This window comes from Myotis brandtii, unplaced genomic scaffold, assembly GCF_000412655.1.
Source record: "Myotis brandtii unplaced genomic scaffold, ASM41265v1 scaffold958, whole genome shotgun sequence".
NCBI lineage: Eukaryota > Metazoa > Chordata > Mammalia > Chiroptera > Vespertilionidae > Myotis > Myotis brandtii.
This window is the reverse complement of record NW_005371960.1, coordinates 479,585-492,467: the sequence shown is the minus strand read 5'-3', so window position 1 is coordinate 492,467 and position 12,883 is coordinate 479,585. Positions and strand designations below refer to the sequence as shown.

Sequence of the window (12,883 nt, the reverse complement as noted above, 5' to 3'; positions counted from 1 at the left end):
GTTGTTTATTCATGGGGTTTTCCTTCCCTTTTCTTTGGTTTCAGATGCGAGTGTCTCTCTGGCTTATGTGGTTTCCCCGTGTGTGAGGTGGGATCCGTTCCCCGCATAGTCTCCCGTGGCGATGGGACTCCTGGAAAGTGCTGTGATGTCTTTGAATGTGTTAATGGTACGTGGGGTCTCTTGTTCTCGGAGCGTGGACATTGGTGCTGGAGGAGGAGGGAGGGTTCCATCCAGCCGGTTCTGCCTTTTATATATATGGCAGGGGATATACACAGGGACTCGATGACAGACACTCCCTCCCAAAGGAGGCTTGGTTATGGTCCCAGCGAGCGGTAAGGGACGTTAGGGAATCATCATCCCACCCATCAGAAAGAGAATTTTGGAAATGTAATAGCACATTGCACGGAGCTGTCATATTCTGCAGTTTCAGGAGCATGGCAATTTTAGGATTTAAAAAAAAAAAAGAAGATTATAGAACCTGTGATCATATTGCTCCTGTCATCCTCCCCTCATTACATGGCCGCCAGGAGGCAATGGATGGAACTGACACCCCAGGGGAGCTGCTGCAGGTTGAAACAGAAAAGACATTGTTCCCCCAGGCTCACATTTTTCTGCTCAGAGAGGACGTCTCTGACCCGGGCTTGGTCACTGGCATCGGCCTGCTTTCAGTTCCCGTCCTGTGGCCCAGAAATAGGATTCTCCGGTCACAGGATTCCTTCAAATAGAATCCACCTCTCCCTTTCACCTTACGTGAGAGGGTTCGGTGTTTGGGGACAGGGCGTTCATTGAATTTAGATGCTGGAAAAAAGGGGAACCTAACCCAGGCCCCTCCAACGGGATTTTCAGAAGAAACACAAAGAGTGAAACTCAAGTGACACGTCAATAATTGTAGCGCATTGCTTCATCAGTACCTAGACTCAACAAAGAAAATGAAGATCGACTGGGACACATGCAACAGAATTGCACATACTGAAACATACCAGGGCCTGCCCATAAGAAATCAGCTCAGAAGATTGTCCGCCCTCCTCCCGAGCCTCCCCTCCCCCACAAGAAAGGTTTTAGGACAGTTGAGTCCTGTTCCCTTGCGCCCTGTAGTGTTTTAGTCCAGTGGTCACATGTTGTTTTGTTTTGCTTTGAAGAAATACTTGCAAGATGGCTTTGTGGTTAAGAGAGAACAAAACCTCCGTTTCCACATCTGTAAAATGGAATGAATGACCGTAAATGGAGGTTTTACATGTGAAGCACTTGGAATTGTCCCTCAAGAGCAAGCAGTCTTACTATTTTGTATTCCCACCTCCTATTCACATCCACAGACACTGTCCTGAACATTCCAGGGAGTAGAGAAGGTGAGGTGAGCTTCCTGACCTAAAGACCTCCGTCCCTCTCTTCTCGTTGCTTCTCCATAGCCATACAGTCATGCAGCCAGGAGTAGTGTCTGCTAAACACCAGCCAATGGCCCAGCAGACTCGTTTGCTCTGGTACCACTGCGGTTTGATTGATTGTAGGTGCTTTTCTGTGAATATTTAAGTCATACCGTTTGAGATGGAAATAGTGGCTCCTGACCTTGGGCTCCCAGCATCTCAGATGTGCTCACCACCCTGCAAGTGTGGGTCCGTCTCACTCTGGAACCCGAGCTGCCAGAGGCCGGCAGTCTGTCCTTGCAGTCTGTCCTCGCATCTGGGCTGTTAGTACACCGTCTGCCTCACACAGGACACCCAGGTTTAGTTGGATGGGTGCGTGAGTGATCTCACTCAGACCATCTTAGTTCCCTCTACAGGGGGGCTGTTGTAATGCCAGCCCACGGAGGGGTTCGTTTGGGGGGGTCCTCCATCTTCTGCCCTACACTTGGAGCTTAAGTCATTTGTCCACTGGAAGTACCAGCTCTGGTACACAGTTTGCTGTTGTGGCCCCTGGATGGCCTTGCTTCTTTCCTTGCTTCTTGGGTGTAGGAACCCAAGCCTCATGCCTTTCTTCTCTGGATGTGGGCCTTACGTATCGCTCCGATATGATATGACTCGGACAGCTGGTGACCACACCCCCACCTCAGTGGCCTAGGCTCATCTCCAGGGCTGCCCTGTGTAGAGCCTCACTTTTTATAGGGCTCTGAGTTCAGGAACAGGCTGTGCCATCTGCCAGGAGACGATGTTGAGACGACAAAGCACAGGCACAGTGTTTCCAGGGCGCCTCTTTCTTGCCGTCATAAGCTTGTTGGGTGATCTTCGTCTCATCTCTTGTCCTGCTATCAGTGTCACTGTTGCTCTATTAATCATTCATTTGTAGATGAGAGTAGAAACTATAATACTGTGAAGATTTATCGTCCTGCTGAATATTGTTTAACGACATTCTGTCTCAAAATCCGTCTTTGACTTCTTTAGGCATATATAAGCACATTACGAACACCTGCCTTGCACACACACAACATACACACGTAAACACACATACTCGTATGTGTGTGGATGTTTATTTATTTGCCACCTAGTGCCCCCGGAAACTCTTAGTGTTGTCATAAGTTTACCATCAAAGGATATTGCATATCAGAGATTCATTATCATCACCTAGAAAAGCAGAGGTCTAGTGTGTGTGTGTGTAAAGCCTTGTTTATACACAAAGGATTTGAGGCAACTTTACAGTGAGAATAGGTACAATAATGTGGTAAAATATGAGTGAAAAAAGAGATTTGGAACCACAGGTTAGTACAGGGGTGGGCAAACTTTTTGACTCGAGGGCCACAATGGGTTCTTAAACTGGACCGGAGGGCCGGAACAAAAGCATGGATGGAGTGTTTGTGTGAACTAATACAAATTCAAAGTAAACATCATTGCATAAAAGGGTACGGTCTTTTTTTTTTTTAGTTTTATTCATTTCAAACGGGCCGGATCCGGCCCGAGGGCCGTAGTTTGCCCACGGCTGGGTTAGTACATAAAGGTTGAAAGTGAAAGGCAAAAAGAAAGGGCCCACAAGTAAGCAGGCCATGAGCCTCCACCTGTCCAGCCGCTGGAGTTCAGCGTCAGGCAGGCTCCCGACCTCCCGGCTGCCGCAGTGAAAAGGGCGATGGAGTCAGGCCCACGGGGCAGGGCCACACTCTCCTCACATGGAAACTGGAGAAGGTGCCGTCGGTGTTGTGCTCTGTGGCTCTAACACCAATGCACAAACTGGTTTCCTGTGGCTCCTCTTCTCAATGAAACACAAAAGCAAACTAGGAAAATGCAGCTCAGGGAAAGCAGTTCTAGGACATCATTTGGACACAGAGCTGGAACCTAGATGCCTGTGGCGTGGTCTCTCCATTTGGAGATTTCCCCAGCACGGAGGAGTAGATGTGGGACAAGCCCTGCTCCGAGGGCGGCGGGTGACTTACTGTAGCAAACCCACATGCAGAAACGGAGGTTATAGGGCTGTGCTCCGTTCCCGAGCTGCCCTCCAGATGACCCACGTGCTTACCTTATTTTGTGTCTGTGACAAAATGGTCACAGAGAATTCAAGAACTCCTAAGCTTCGAAAACGTTCGCCTGGACGAATAGATGGACAGAACATCCTCTGTAAACATCACCTCCCTTTGCGGTTTGGTTTGTTTTGGTTTGGTTTTGGCGGAAGGCCGGGAGGGTTGCCAACCAGATAGTGACAGGTTGTGAATGCTATTCTCTGATGAGGGCCAAAGGCAGGACTCGCAGGGTGTTGGTGAACGAGTGCCCTGTTGTTTAGAAACCAAAGGAGCAGATGGTGTGCTTGAGCCGCTTTTGTGTAAACGTAGAAATCATCAAAATCATCACCTACAGGATGGTTTTCATAGCCGGGGTGGAGCAACCCCAGACATCCTTCAAAAACCGGTTCTGGGTCCGCTCCAGCCCACACACAAGCTTTCATCATCTGTCACCTGGCCGAGTGACGCCTTCCTCAGAGGGGTATGTGCTCTCGATTCTGTCCCGGGGCACCTGTTGTCCCACCCTGGCCCACCCCTGTCATCCCTGGGGCATTAGGATTGGAAATCTCAAGGGTCCAATGTGAAATACCATTTGGTGCCTGAGATATGACCAGTGGTCCACTGTGCACGACAGCAATCTAAATAAAACAGAACATTTTGGTTTGAGAGTCATAGCTAATTCCTGACTCTTTTGGCCTCAGAAATGACCACGTAAAACGGAGCCATCACAGGAGAACCTTACCCAGTCAGCGTGACCCGCCTGCAAAACTTTGGCCTAGAAAACTCAGACCTGAAGTCTGTTAATAAGAAAATTAGTGCAAAAACATCTACTGAGAAAACCATCGTCTGTATAGCAATAATGCTCAGTAATGTGTCTGGGGACACACTTTTCTTCAGAGTCTTGGAAAGCATATGGCATTTTGAGAGAACATAGTCCATCTCATATGCATGTATTGAGTGCCCAGCCTGTTCCTGGGACCTTATCGAGCTAATGTTGCTTAAGAGCAATACAGTATTTAGCAGTCCTTTATAAGTATTGCTCCTTTTTCCCTTATCCCAAAAGAATATCTGCTTGGTGTACTCCAGCACACAAACTCCCTTCTCCCATAGCGGGGAAAAGGTTTCTATCCATGAACCCAGTCCTTGTGAGTGTTTGTTTGCTGTTGACCTGCAGAGACATGCTCAGAGGTTCCTCCTCTGTGAACACAGTGGTCCCTCTTTTGGCCTGTGCTGTCCACCCACTTGGCTTCCTGTTCGGCTCACCCCCAGGGGGCTGAGAGCAGAGGCAAGGAGAGCAGAGGCGAGGCACTAGCTGTGTTCTGCTGGGAGATTGAAGAGAAGCAGCAGCGCTGTACCCCTTTGGATTTATTCACTGCTGATAGGAAGTTCTGCATTTTAGCCTCCCCTTCATTAAAATTATATCTCTCTCCCCAGCTGCCAATCAGCTTGACTTGGCAGGCAGTCCAGGTTATTGACAGTCAGTACCACCAGGCCGGCTCTCCTTCCGGAGTTCTGGAATATATTAAAGAGGGAAGAGGGGATCTCGGAACTGGGAAGCAACATTTAATTGGGCAGACACAGAACACGGAAAGTCGCTACAAAGACGCTTGGTATGCATCTCTGCACTGAAGAGTACAGATGACATAGCGAATTCCTTCTTCGCAGTGTTTTTTCTTCTCCGCAGCCATTTAAGTTGCCCTCTTGTAGAGGCTGTGATCGTCTCCATGTCTCCACGCTGGCTGAGTTCGCACCCTTCCCCGGCAGGTGAAGGCGGGACTGGCTGCTCCTCCTCAGAGACCACAGCCAGCCTCTGGGGCATGCACTTTCCTGAAGAGCCTCTATCCATCTCTCAGCATCAAGCAGGAATGTCATTATGCTGTGTGACTTGTTATTTTTTTATCCTAAGGAATTGACCGTGTTTTCTAGGCCGTGTTTTTGGAGACTATCCACGCCTCCAAATCCCCACTCCCTTGCTTTTTGGGCGTTCGCTAGTGAAACCTGACTGCCCCAGACCGCACATCAGCCCACCCTCCTGCTTACACTTCTGCACGCCTCACCGTAAAAATAGCTTCATCGGAACCCCTGTGTCCCTAGCCAGAATCTCCCCCCAACTTCAGATCTTACACCCAGGCTTGTGGCTTCACGTGGTAGATGCGGTTGATGGATGCAACTAGGTAATAACTAGTGATTGGCTGATAAACATTTTTCTTCTGTTTGATCGGATGCTCAGCATTGCGTGGGAGTGTGGTACTTGGCCTCCACCCACACCCTCAGCGTCCAGATTTCATTGTAAAAGCACCCCATATTTTGGAACTTACGGCCTTGCTGCCTAGTTCCTTCCTATCTCAGCCCAGATTTTGTGGCTAAATGTATAAAGATGAATTCTGAGCCAAGAGAAGATTTCTTTTAGAATATCGTTAATCTTCTGAAAAAAGAAATATTACATCCAGCAAGCACTGGGGAAGAGGTAAAACACATTCACAACCTGTGTCAACATACACACACAGCTCAGCTCTGACTACTTAGGTGACTGTAGGCGAGTCACCTAATCGTTTTAGATTTCACTTTCCTCATTGCAGACATAGCTGTTCATACTTGTTCTGTCTTCTCTACGGGATTGTTATAAATGAGAAAGTCATTGTCCTTAAGTACCATACAAATGTAAATATACTCAAAACGCAGTGAGTGTTTCGAACATTCGAGGTGACGTATTAAGAAATGATGTTGGACAGATGAGCCCGTGGGAGATGTGTGTATCATAATCCGGTTTTTCTCACCTTATTAAGCAGGGCGTGTTAGCGCAGGAGACGTTCCTCAGTTTGGGAGGGTTTTTGTTGATCCAGATTTATTGAAACACGTACCATGCAATTCATTAAGTGAAGTTGTACAATTCTGTGGTTTTATTTTTAAATATGTTTACAGAATTGTGTAATCATCACAATCAATTTTTAAAACACTTCCGTCAGCCCATTTCCCCCGACGCTGGGGAATTCATTAGCAGTTCCTCCCTGCTTCCTCCCAAAGCCCCCAGCCCTAGCCAACTAGTAATCCACGTTTCTGGCTCTGTAGATGCGCCTCTTACAGGCATTTCACATAAATAGTTTATACAATAGTTCATTTGTGACTGGCTTCTTTCACTTAATGTCTTCAAGGTTCATTCGTGTTCATAGTATGTGTCAGAACTGCGTTCTTTTCTGTGGCCAAGAAATATTGCATGGTATGGATATAGACCACATTTTGTTTATCTGTGCATCAGATGGTGGGCATGGAGGCTCTTTCCTTTTTTTTTTTTTTTTTTTTTGCTCTTGTGACTAATGCTGCTGTGAACATTCGTATGTTGGTATATGTTTTCATTTCTCCGGGGCACACACCTAGAGGTGGAGTTGCTGGGTTATATGGTAACTCTGTATTTAATATTTTGAGGAACTGCCATGCTGTTTTCCAGAACACCTGCTCCTTTACATGCTCACCAGCAGGTGGGAGAGTTCCAATTTTTCCACATCCCATCAGTACTTGCCATTATCGGTATGTTTTTTATTATAGCCAGTAAGCATACGCAGGGGTGTCTCACTGTGACTTTGACTTGTATTCCCTAATGACGTGCCGTTAAGCATCTTTTCATGTGCTTGTTGGCCATTTCTGTATCTTATTTGGAACAGCGTCTATACAAATGTTTGCTCGTTTTTCAGTTTGGATTTTTGTGTTGATGAGTTATAAGAGTGCTTCGTATATTTTGGATGCAACTCCTTTATATGATTCACATATATTTTCTCCCATTTGTGGGTTACCTTTGTACTTTCTTGATGGTGTTTTTTGAAGCACAAAAGTTGATGAAACCCAGTTTAACTCTTTTTCTCTTTTGTTGCTTGTGTTTTTGGTGTATCTAATAAACCATTGCCTACTCCAAAGTCACAAAGATTTACTCCTGTTTTCTTCTAAGAACTTTATAGTTGTGGCTGTGACAAGAAGATCATAGCTCTAATGATTCATCTTGAGTTAATTTTTTATGCGATGTGATTCATAGTGGTTCATTCTCATTTTTTCCCATGTGCATATCCATTGTCCCAGTACCATTTGTTGACAAGATAGTTCTTTCCCTCAATGAATTGTCTTAGCACCCTTGTCAAAAGTCAATAAATGTAAGTAATTAATTCCAATGAACTGTAAATCTGTTCTTTCGCCAGTACCGCACTACCTTGATTGCATTGTAGTAGGTGTTGAAATCCTGAGTCTTCTAGCATTGTAGTAGGTCTTAAAATCAGAAAGTCTGAGTCCTCTAACTTTGTTCTTCTTTTCAATATTGTTTTGGCTATTCTGGGTCCCTTGCATTGTCATATGAATTTTAGGATTGGCTTCTACTTTCTGCAAAAGAACTAGTTTGTGTTCTGATAGGGATTGCATTGACTGTGTAGATCAGTTTCAGGAATATTATCATTTTAACAATAGTATCTTCCAATCCATGAACATGGGATGTCTCTCCATTTGTTTAAGCCTTCTTTCATTTCTTTAAACGATGTTTTGTAGTTTTCAGAGTACAAGTTTTACACTTCATTTATTAAATCTATTACTAAATACTTTATTCTTTTTGATGCTGTTGTGAATGGTTGTTTTCTTAACATCATTGCCAGATTGTTCATTGCTAGTGTACAATAGATATACAATTTATTTCAGTTGCAATTTTACCCTGGAATTTTGTTGAAGTTGTGAATTAGTTTTGACAATATTTTAGGAGATTCCTTAGAATTATTATTTTTTTTTAGATGCAAGATCATGTCATTTGCACCTAGAGTGGTTCTACTTCTTCCTTTCCAATATAGATACTTTTACAGTGGGGCCTTGACTTACGAGTTTAATTCATTCCGACCGAGCTCGTTAAGGAGCTCGTTAACTCAAATTACTCTATCAACTCAATGCAAAAAATCTGCTGAGAGATAGCTGGTATCTCAAAAAACTCGTTAGTCGGGACACTCGTAAGTGAAGGCCCCACTGTATTTCTTTTCTTCCCTAATTGCCTTAGTGAGAACCTCCGATACAATGCTGAGTAGTAGTGGTGAGAGTGGACATCATTGTCTTATTCCTGATCTTAGGGGGAAAGTCTTCAGTCTTTCACTAAGTATGACATTAGCTGTGAGTTTTCATAGATGCTGTTTATCAGGTTGAGGATAGTCTCTTCTCTTCCCAAGTTATTGAATGTTTTTATCATGAAAGGATATATGATACTGTCAAGTGATTGTTCTGTGTCATTGAGTTGATTGTATGGATTTTTTGGTCCTTTATTCTGTTGACATGCCAGGCTACATTAATAGCCTTTTGGATATTAAACCAACTTTGCATTCTTGGAATAAATCCCACTTGGTCTTGCTATTTAATCATTTTTATATGTCACTGGATTCAGTCTGTTAGTATTTTTTGTGGATTTTTGTATCTATATTCACAAGAAATACTGATCTGTAGTTTTCTTTTTCTTGTGATATCTTTGTCTGGTGGGAGTTCTTTTAAGTCACCCAGAATTGGAGGTAAGGAATGAATTTAGGGTGAGTTTTTCAAGGCAGAGAAAAAAATTTGAATCATTGTTGTCATGATGAGAATTCTACCTGCAGGACATGAGAGTCCTTAGCAGAACACAGCCTTGAAACACAATGGAACGTCCACAGGGTTTCAATTGAAGAGCTGTATTTGCTAAATGTGTGACTTCAGCCAATTACCTAGGATCTCCTCCCTTCCAAACTTGGGGTAACAGCAGGTTTTGTTACTGGGATGCATAAAGTAATGCATATAGAAAGAGTTTTGTTAAAGGCCAAGTATGATTAAAATTACAAATTCCTTCGCCTCAGAGAGAGAAAAGAGAACACAGGTAAGAACACGGAAGGGGCAGAAGAATATCGCCTCTGAAAAGACCTAGGTAAATTTTTGAGGCAGAGCATGGTTGAACAAAACAAGTGTGATGATCCCTTTAATGCACAGATGGGTGATGTGAGTGTCGTGGGCACGTGGTTCCCTTTATTTCAAGTGTGTGTGTGTGTGTGTGTGTGTGTGTGTGTTTGGGGTGGGGGTGGGGGATTAGTGTAGATTTCCCTAAGGGGAATTTCTATTCCTGGGGGCAAAGAGGATGACAGTGTGTTTTGTGTGTTTTACTTTACATTGCTTTATTGCTGTTACACAAAATTACATCGAGTTTAGCAAATCTTTATGGCATTATAACCCCCTGCTAAGAGACAGATTTTTCTAGAGGCTGTTTGAGAAACATAAAAGAACCCTGCTCGGAAGGGACTCTGAGTTTGCCTGTTTGTTTGAACTCCCTCCAGAAACAAAGCCAGCCTGCGTATTCAACAACGTGGAGTATAACGACGGGGACATGTTTCGCTTGGACAAGTGTCGGTTCTGCCGATGCCAAGGGGGCGTCGCCATCTGCTTCACTGCCCAGTGCGGGGAGCTGAACTGCGAGAGGTACTACGTGCCCGAAGGGGAGTGCTGCCCGGTGTGCGAAGGTGAGGGATGCTCTCCTTAGAGAGGAATACGCGTCTTCATGGCTCAGAGTTCTGGTATCAAAACTGGCCAAGTTCCGTCTCACCCCCAAGTAGAGGGTTTTTGCAGGAGTTTCCTGCTCAGGACACAGTGCTCTGTCTTTTGGGACTTGTCAGTGCCACGTAGGCTGTGGAAATACTGCCCCAAACGAAGTTGTGCCCTGGGGGTAGACGGCAGGTCACCTGTCTCCACGGGGCATCAAGAGGTCTCCTGGGAGTGCTCGCAGCTCCTCCCCTGCATCCCCACAGTTCCTTGGCAAGTCCTGGGGACCCTCTGCTCACCGTGCTCTAGACTTCACTCCTGCTCTCCTCGGGTGGCTCAGCTAGGGCAGGGTGCAGCCCTTGTCACCCACAGTCTCAGCCAGCTCAGAGAGGAACTCGCCCTGTCCTTTCCGCCACCCACACCCTGCCAAGTGGGACCAGGACCCTGCTGCTCCCCCTCCTTTGAGACTGTGTGGAGGTGAGTGCGGGGTCATTTGTGGCATGGCGGTGGCAGCCGAGTATCAGGTGTGGCCTTGGACAGAAGGCTCTCAGGAGCCTGCTCTATGTTCCCTTCTTCCCCCCAAGAAGTAATAGTTCCATGTTCCCCACCGGGTGCGGCCCTCCCATGGCTGCTATTCAGAAATAATAAACATTTCAGGATGATAACTCTGAACTTCATTTACTACAACCCATACCTCTTAGGGATTAGGATGCGAAAGTTCAGAAAAGTAGCCACTGGTCAGAGACGGCAGTGAAGTCGGAAACACCACGCCCTGCCCGACTGTGTCTCTGGTCTGTACACACTCCTCCGTCCCTGGGTAGGAAGGTCGGCGAGCCTGCTGGCCCCGATGGACCGCAGCCTTCAGTCTGCAGTGGGAAATGTCAGTCTCGTCTGACACAGGAAATGGGAAGGCAGGATGCCATGCCATGTGACACGCTTTCCTCTGTTATCCTAGAACCCTTTTCGATGTTTGAGTGATATTTAGCACACCATATTGAAGATCTGAAAATGTGTAAAGTATGCAAACTGCATCCCTCACACCGAACAACGGTTCATAGCAGCGAAGTCCTTTCCCCTACTAGACACTATCTGAGCCAGCATGGGAGAAAGGGGGTTCACTTTTTAGGTGCCGTTGGGATTTTTAAAAATCACATCCAACTTTGACCCTTCCCCGTGACTGAGTTCCCTAGCGCCCCCAGGAGGTAGTAGACTCTGAGACCACCTGGCAGTGGGTGGTGTGAAAACACCGATAGGACCCTCTGTGTGATCAGCATAGTGAGTTGTCTGGGCACGGACCCGGGTATGTCTCATCTCCTGGGACTTAGACCCAGGCTCAAAGTGGACATGTGATGTTTTTTATAAGAAATGGTTAAAGTCGTATCTGACTCAGGTCTCTTGGCTGCCTCCATCGCTGGCAGATTGCCCTTCTAAAGCGGTGGCTGCTTGATTTTAAATGTTGGCCTCATTGTTATAATGCCATATTACCCCTTTAGACTACAGAGAACCATGCTCACAACTGTGTGGACCTCCCTCCCCACACGGCAGCACTTGCTTCTTGAGACCAGCTTGTCTGTGATTCTGAAAAAGAAAATGCAGTGATGTGTCTGGTTGCTCTCATGGTAATGATATGTGGAGGTTTTGTATGCAGCATGTCTGTCCTGGTCAGTAACCTCACAAAACATGGTTACGGTGGCCTCGGCTATTTTTGTCCTTCAACCTGGGCCGCTGCTTGGCTGCCAGCTCACGGGGGACCTATGGCGAGGTTTATAATTTCCCGCCAGGCGCAAGCAGCAGCCCCGCTGACCTTCAGCCAGCCTGGTTCTGAGCAAGGCCACAGTGAGAGCCCGCCCTCTCCTCGCCGTTGTCCATGCTGACCTCCAGCCACCATGAGACGGAGCTCCGTTCCTCCTGGAAGTAGCAGTGGCGCCCTGAGTTAGACGGGCATCACCGCTTCACAGGCAGTGAAACTGAGGTGCGATAGATGTGTAAATGGTCAGCTCAGAAGACGTGGTCAGAGCCTGCAGTGGATCTGAGCTTTCTGATTACCAGCCCCCAGCTCTGTGCCTAGTGTTGTGCAACTTTGCTTTTAGGGAGGGGGGAGTTTTCATTTTGTTGGGTATTTTGTTTATTTGTTTTAATATAAATTTTTATGGTTTCAGAGAGGAAGGGAGAAGGAGAGAGAGATAGAAACATCAGTGATGAGGGAGAATCATTGATCGGCTGCCTCCTGCATGCCCCACACTGGGGATCGAGCCCGCAACCCCGGGCATGTGCCCTGACTGGGTGTCAAACTGTGACCTCCTGGTTCATAGCTCGATGCTCAACCACTGAGGCACGCCTGGCCGGGCACCAAGCATTGGTTTTTAGGCCATATGTCCCCTGTCCTGGGTGCAGCAGCAGGATGGATGGACAGGAATTGAGTGTGACAGCAGCTTTTGCTTGTCCCCAAGAGACACCTCCTGCAGCCCTGAGCTTCTGTGGACCACAGCTGGAAAAGAACTGCTGATAAGTAGAACCCGGGAAACTGTCTGTAGGTACAGACAGAGAAACGACGTAGAATGCCCTCGATTTTACTGGGAACTCTTGTTTTCATTTAGATCCGGTGTATCCTTTTAATAATCCCGCCGGCTGCTATGCCAACGGCCAGATCCTCGCCCACGGAGACCGGTGGCGGGAAGACGACTGCACGTTCTGCCAGTGCATCAATGGGGAGCCCCACTGCGTGGCCACGGTCTGCGGGCAGAGCTGCATGAACCCCGTCAAGGTGCCTGGGGAGTGCTGCCCCGTCTGCGAAGGTAAATCCTGCCGGTTCTAATGAGTCCCTGGCGTATGTCTCGCGTTGGATGAGCTTCTGCCAGTGTGTTCTTGTTTGTTTTTTATTTCCTTGGGCATAACGTCTGCTTCCTGCTGTTACCGGCAGCAGATAAATTTATCATTTTGGAGAAGTATTGCACATTT

The 12,883-nt window shown here is 46.7% G+C and overlaps 1 protein-coding gene across 1 annotated transcript in view; it reads left to right on the top strand.

Moving 5' to 3' along the window:
• Nucleotides 1–12,883, top strand: part of CRIM1 (cysteine rich transmembrane BMP regulator 1 (chordin-like)) — a 151,280-nt gene that overhangs the window by 76,388 nt on the left and 62,009 nt on the right. The window contains exons 5-7 of the mRNA XM_014533236.1: nucleotides 45–166; nucleotides 9,724–9,906; nucleotides 12,523–12,720. Coding sequence (XP_014388722.1) covers nucleotides 45–166; nucleotides 9,724–9,906; nucleotides 12,523–12,720 — 503 coding nt within the window. The remainder of the gene's footprint in view (nucleotides 1–44; nucleotides 167–9,723; nucleotides 9,907–12,522; nucleotides 12,721–12,883) is intronic.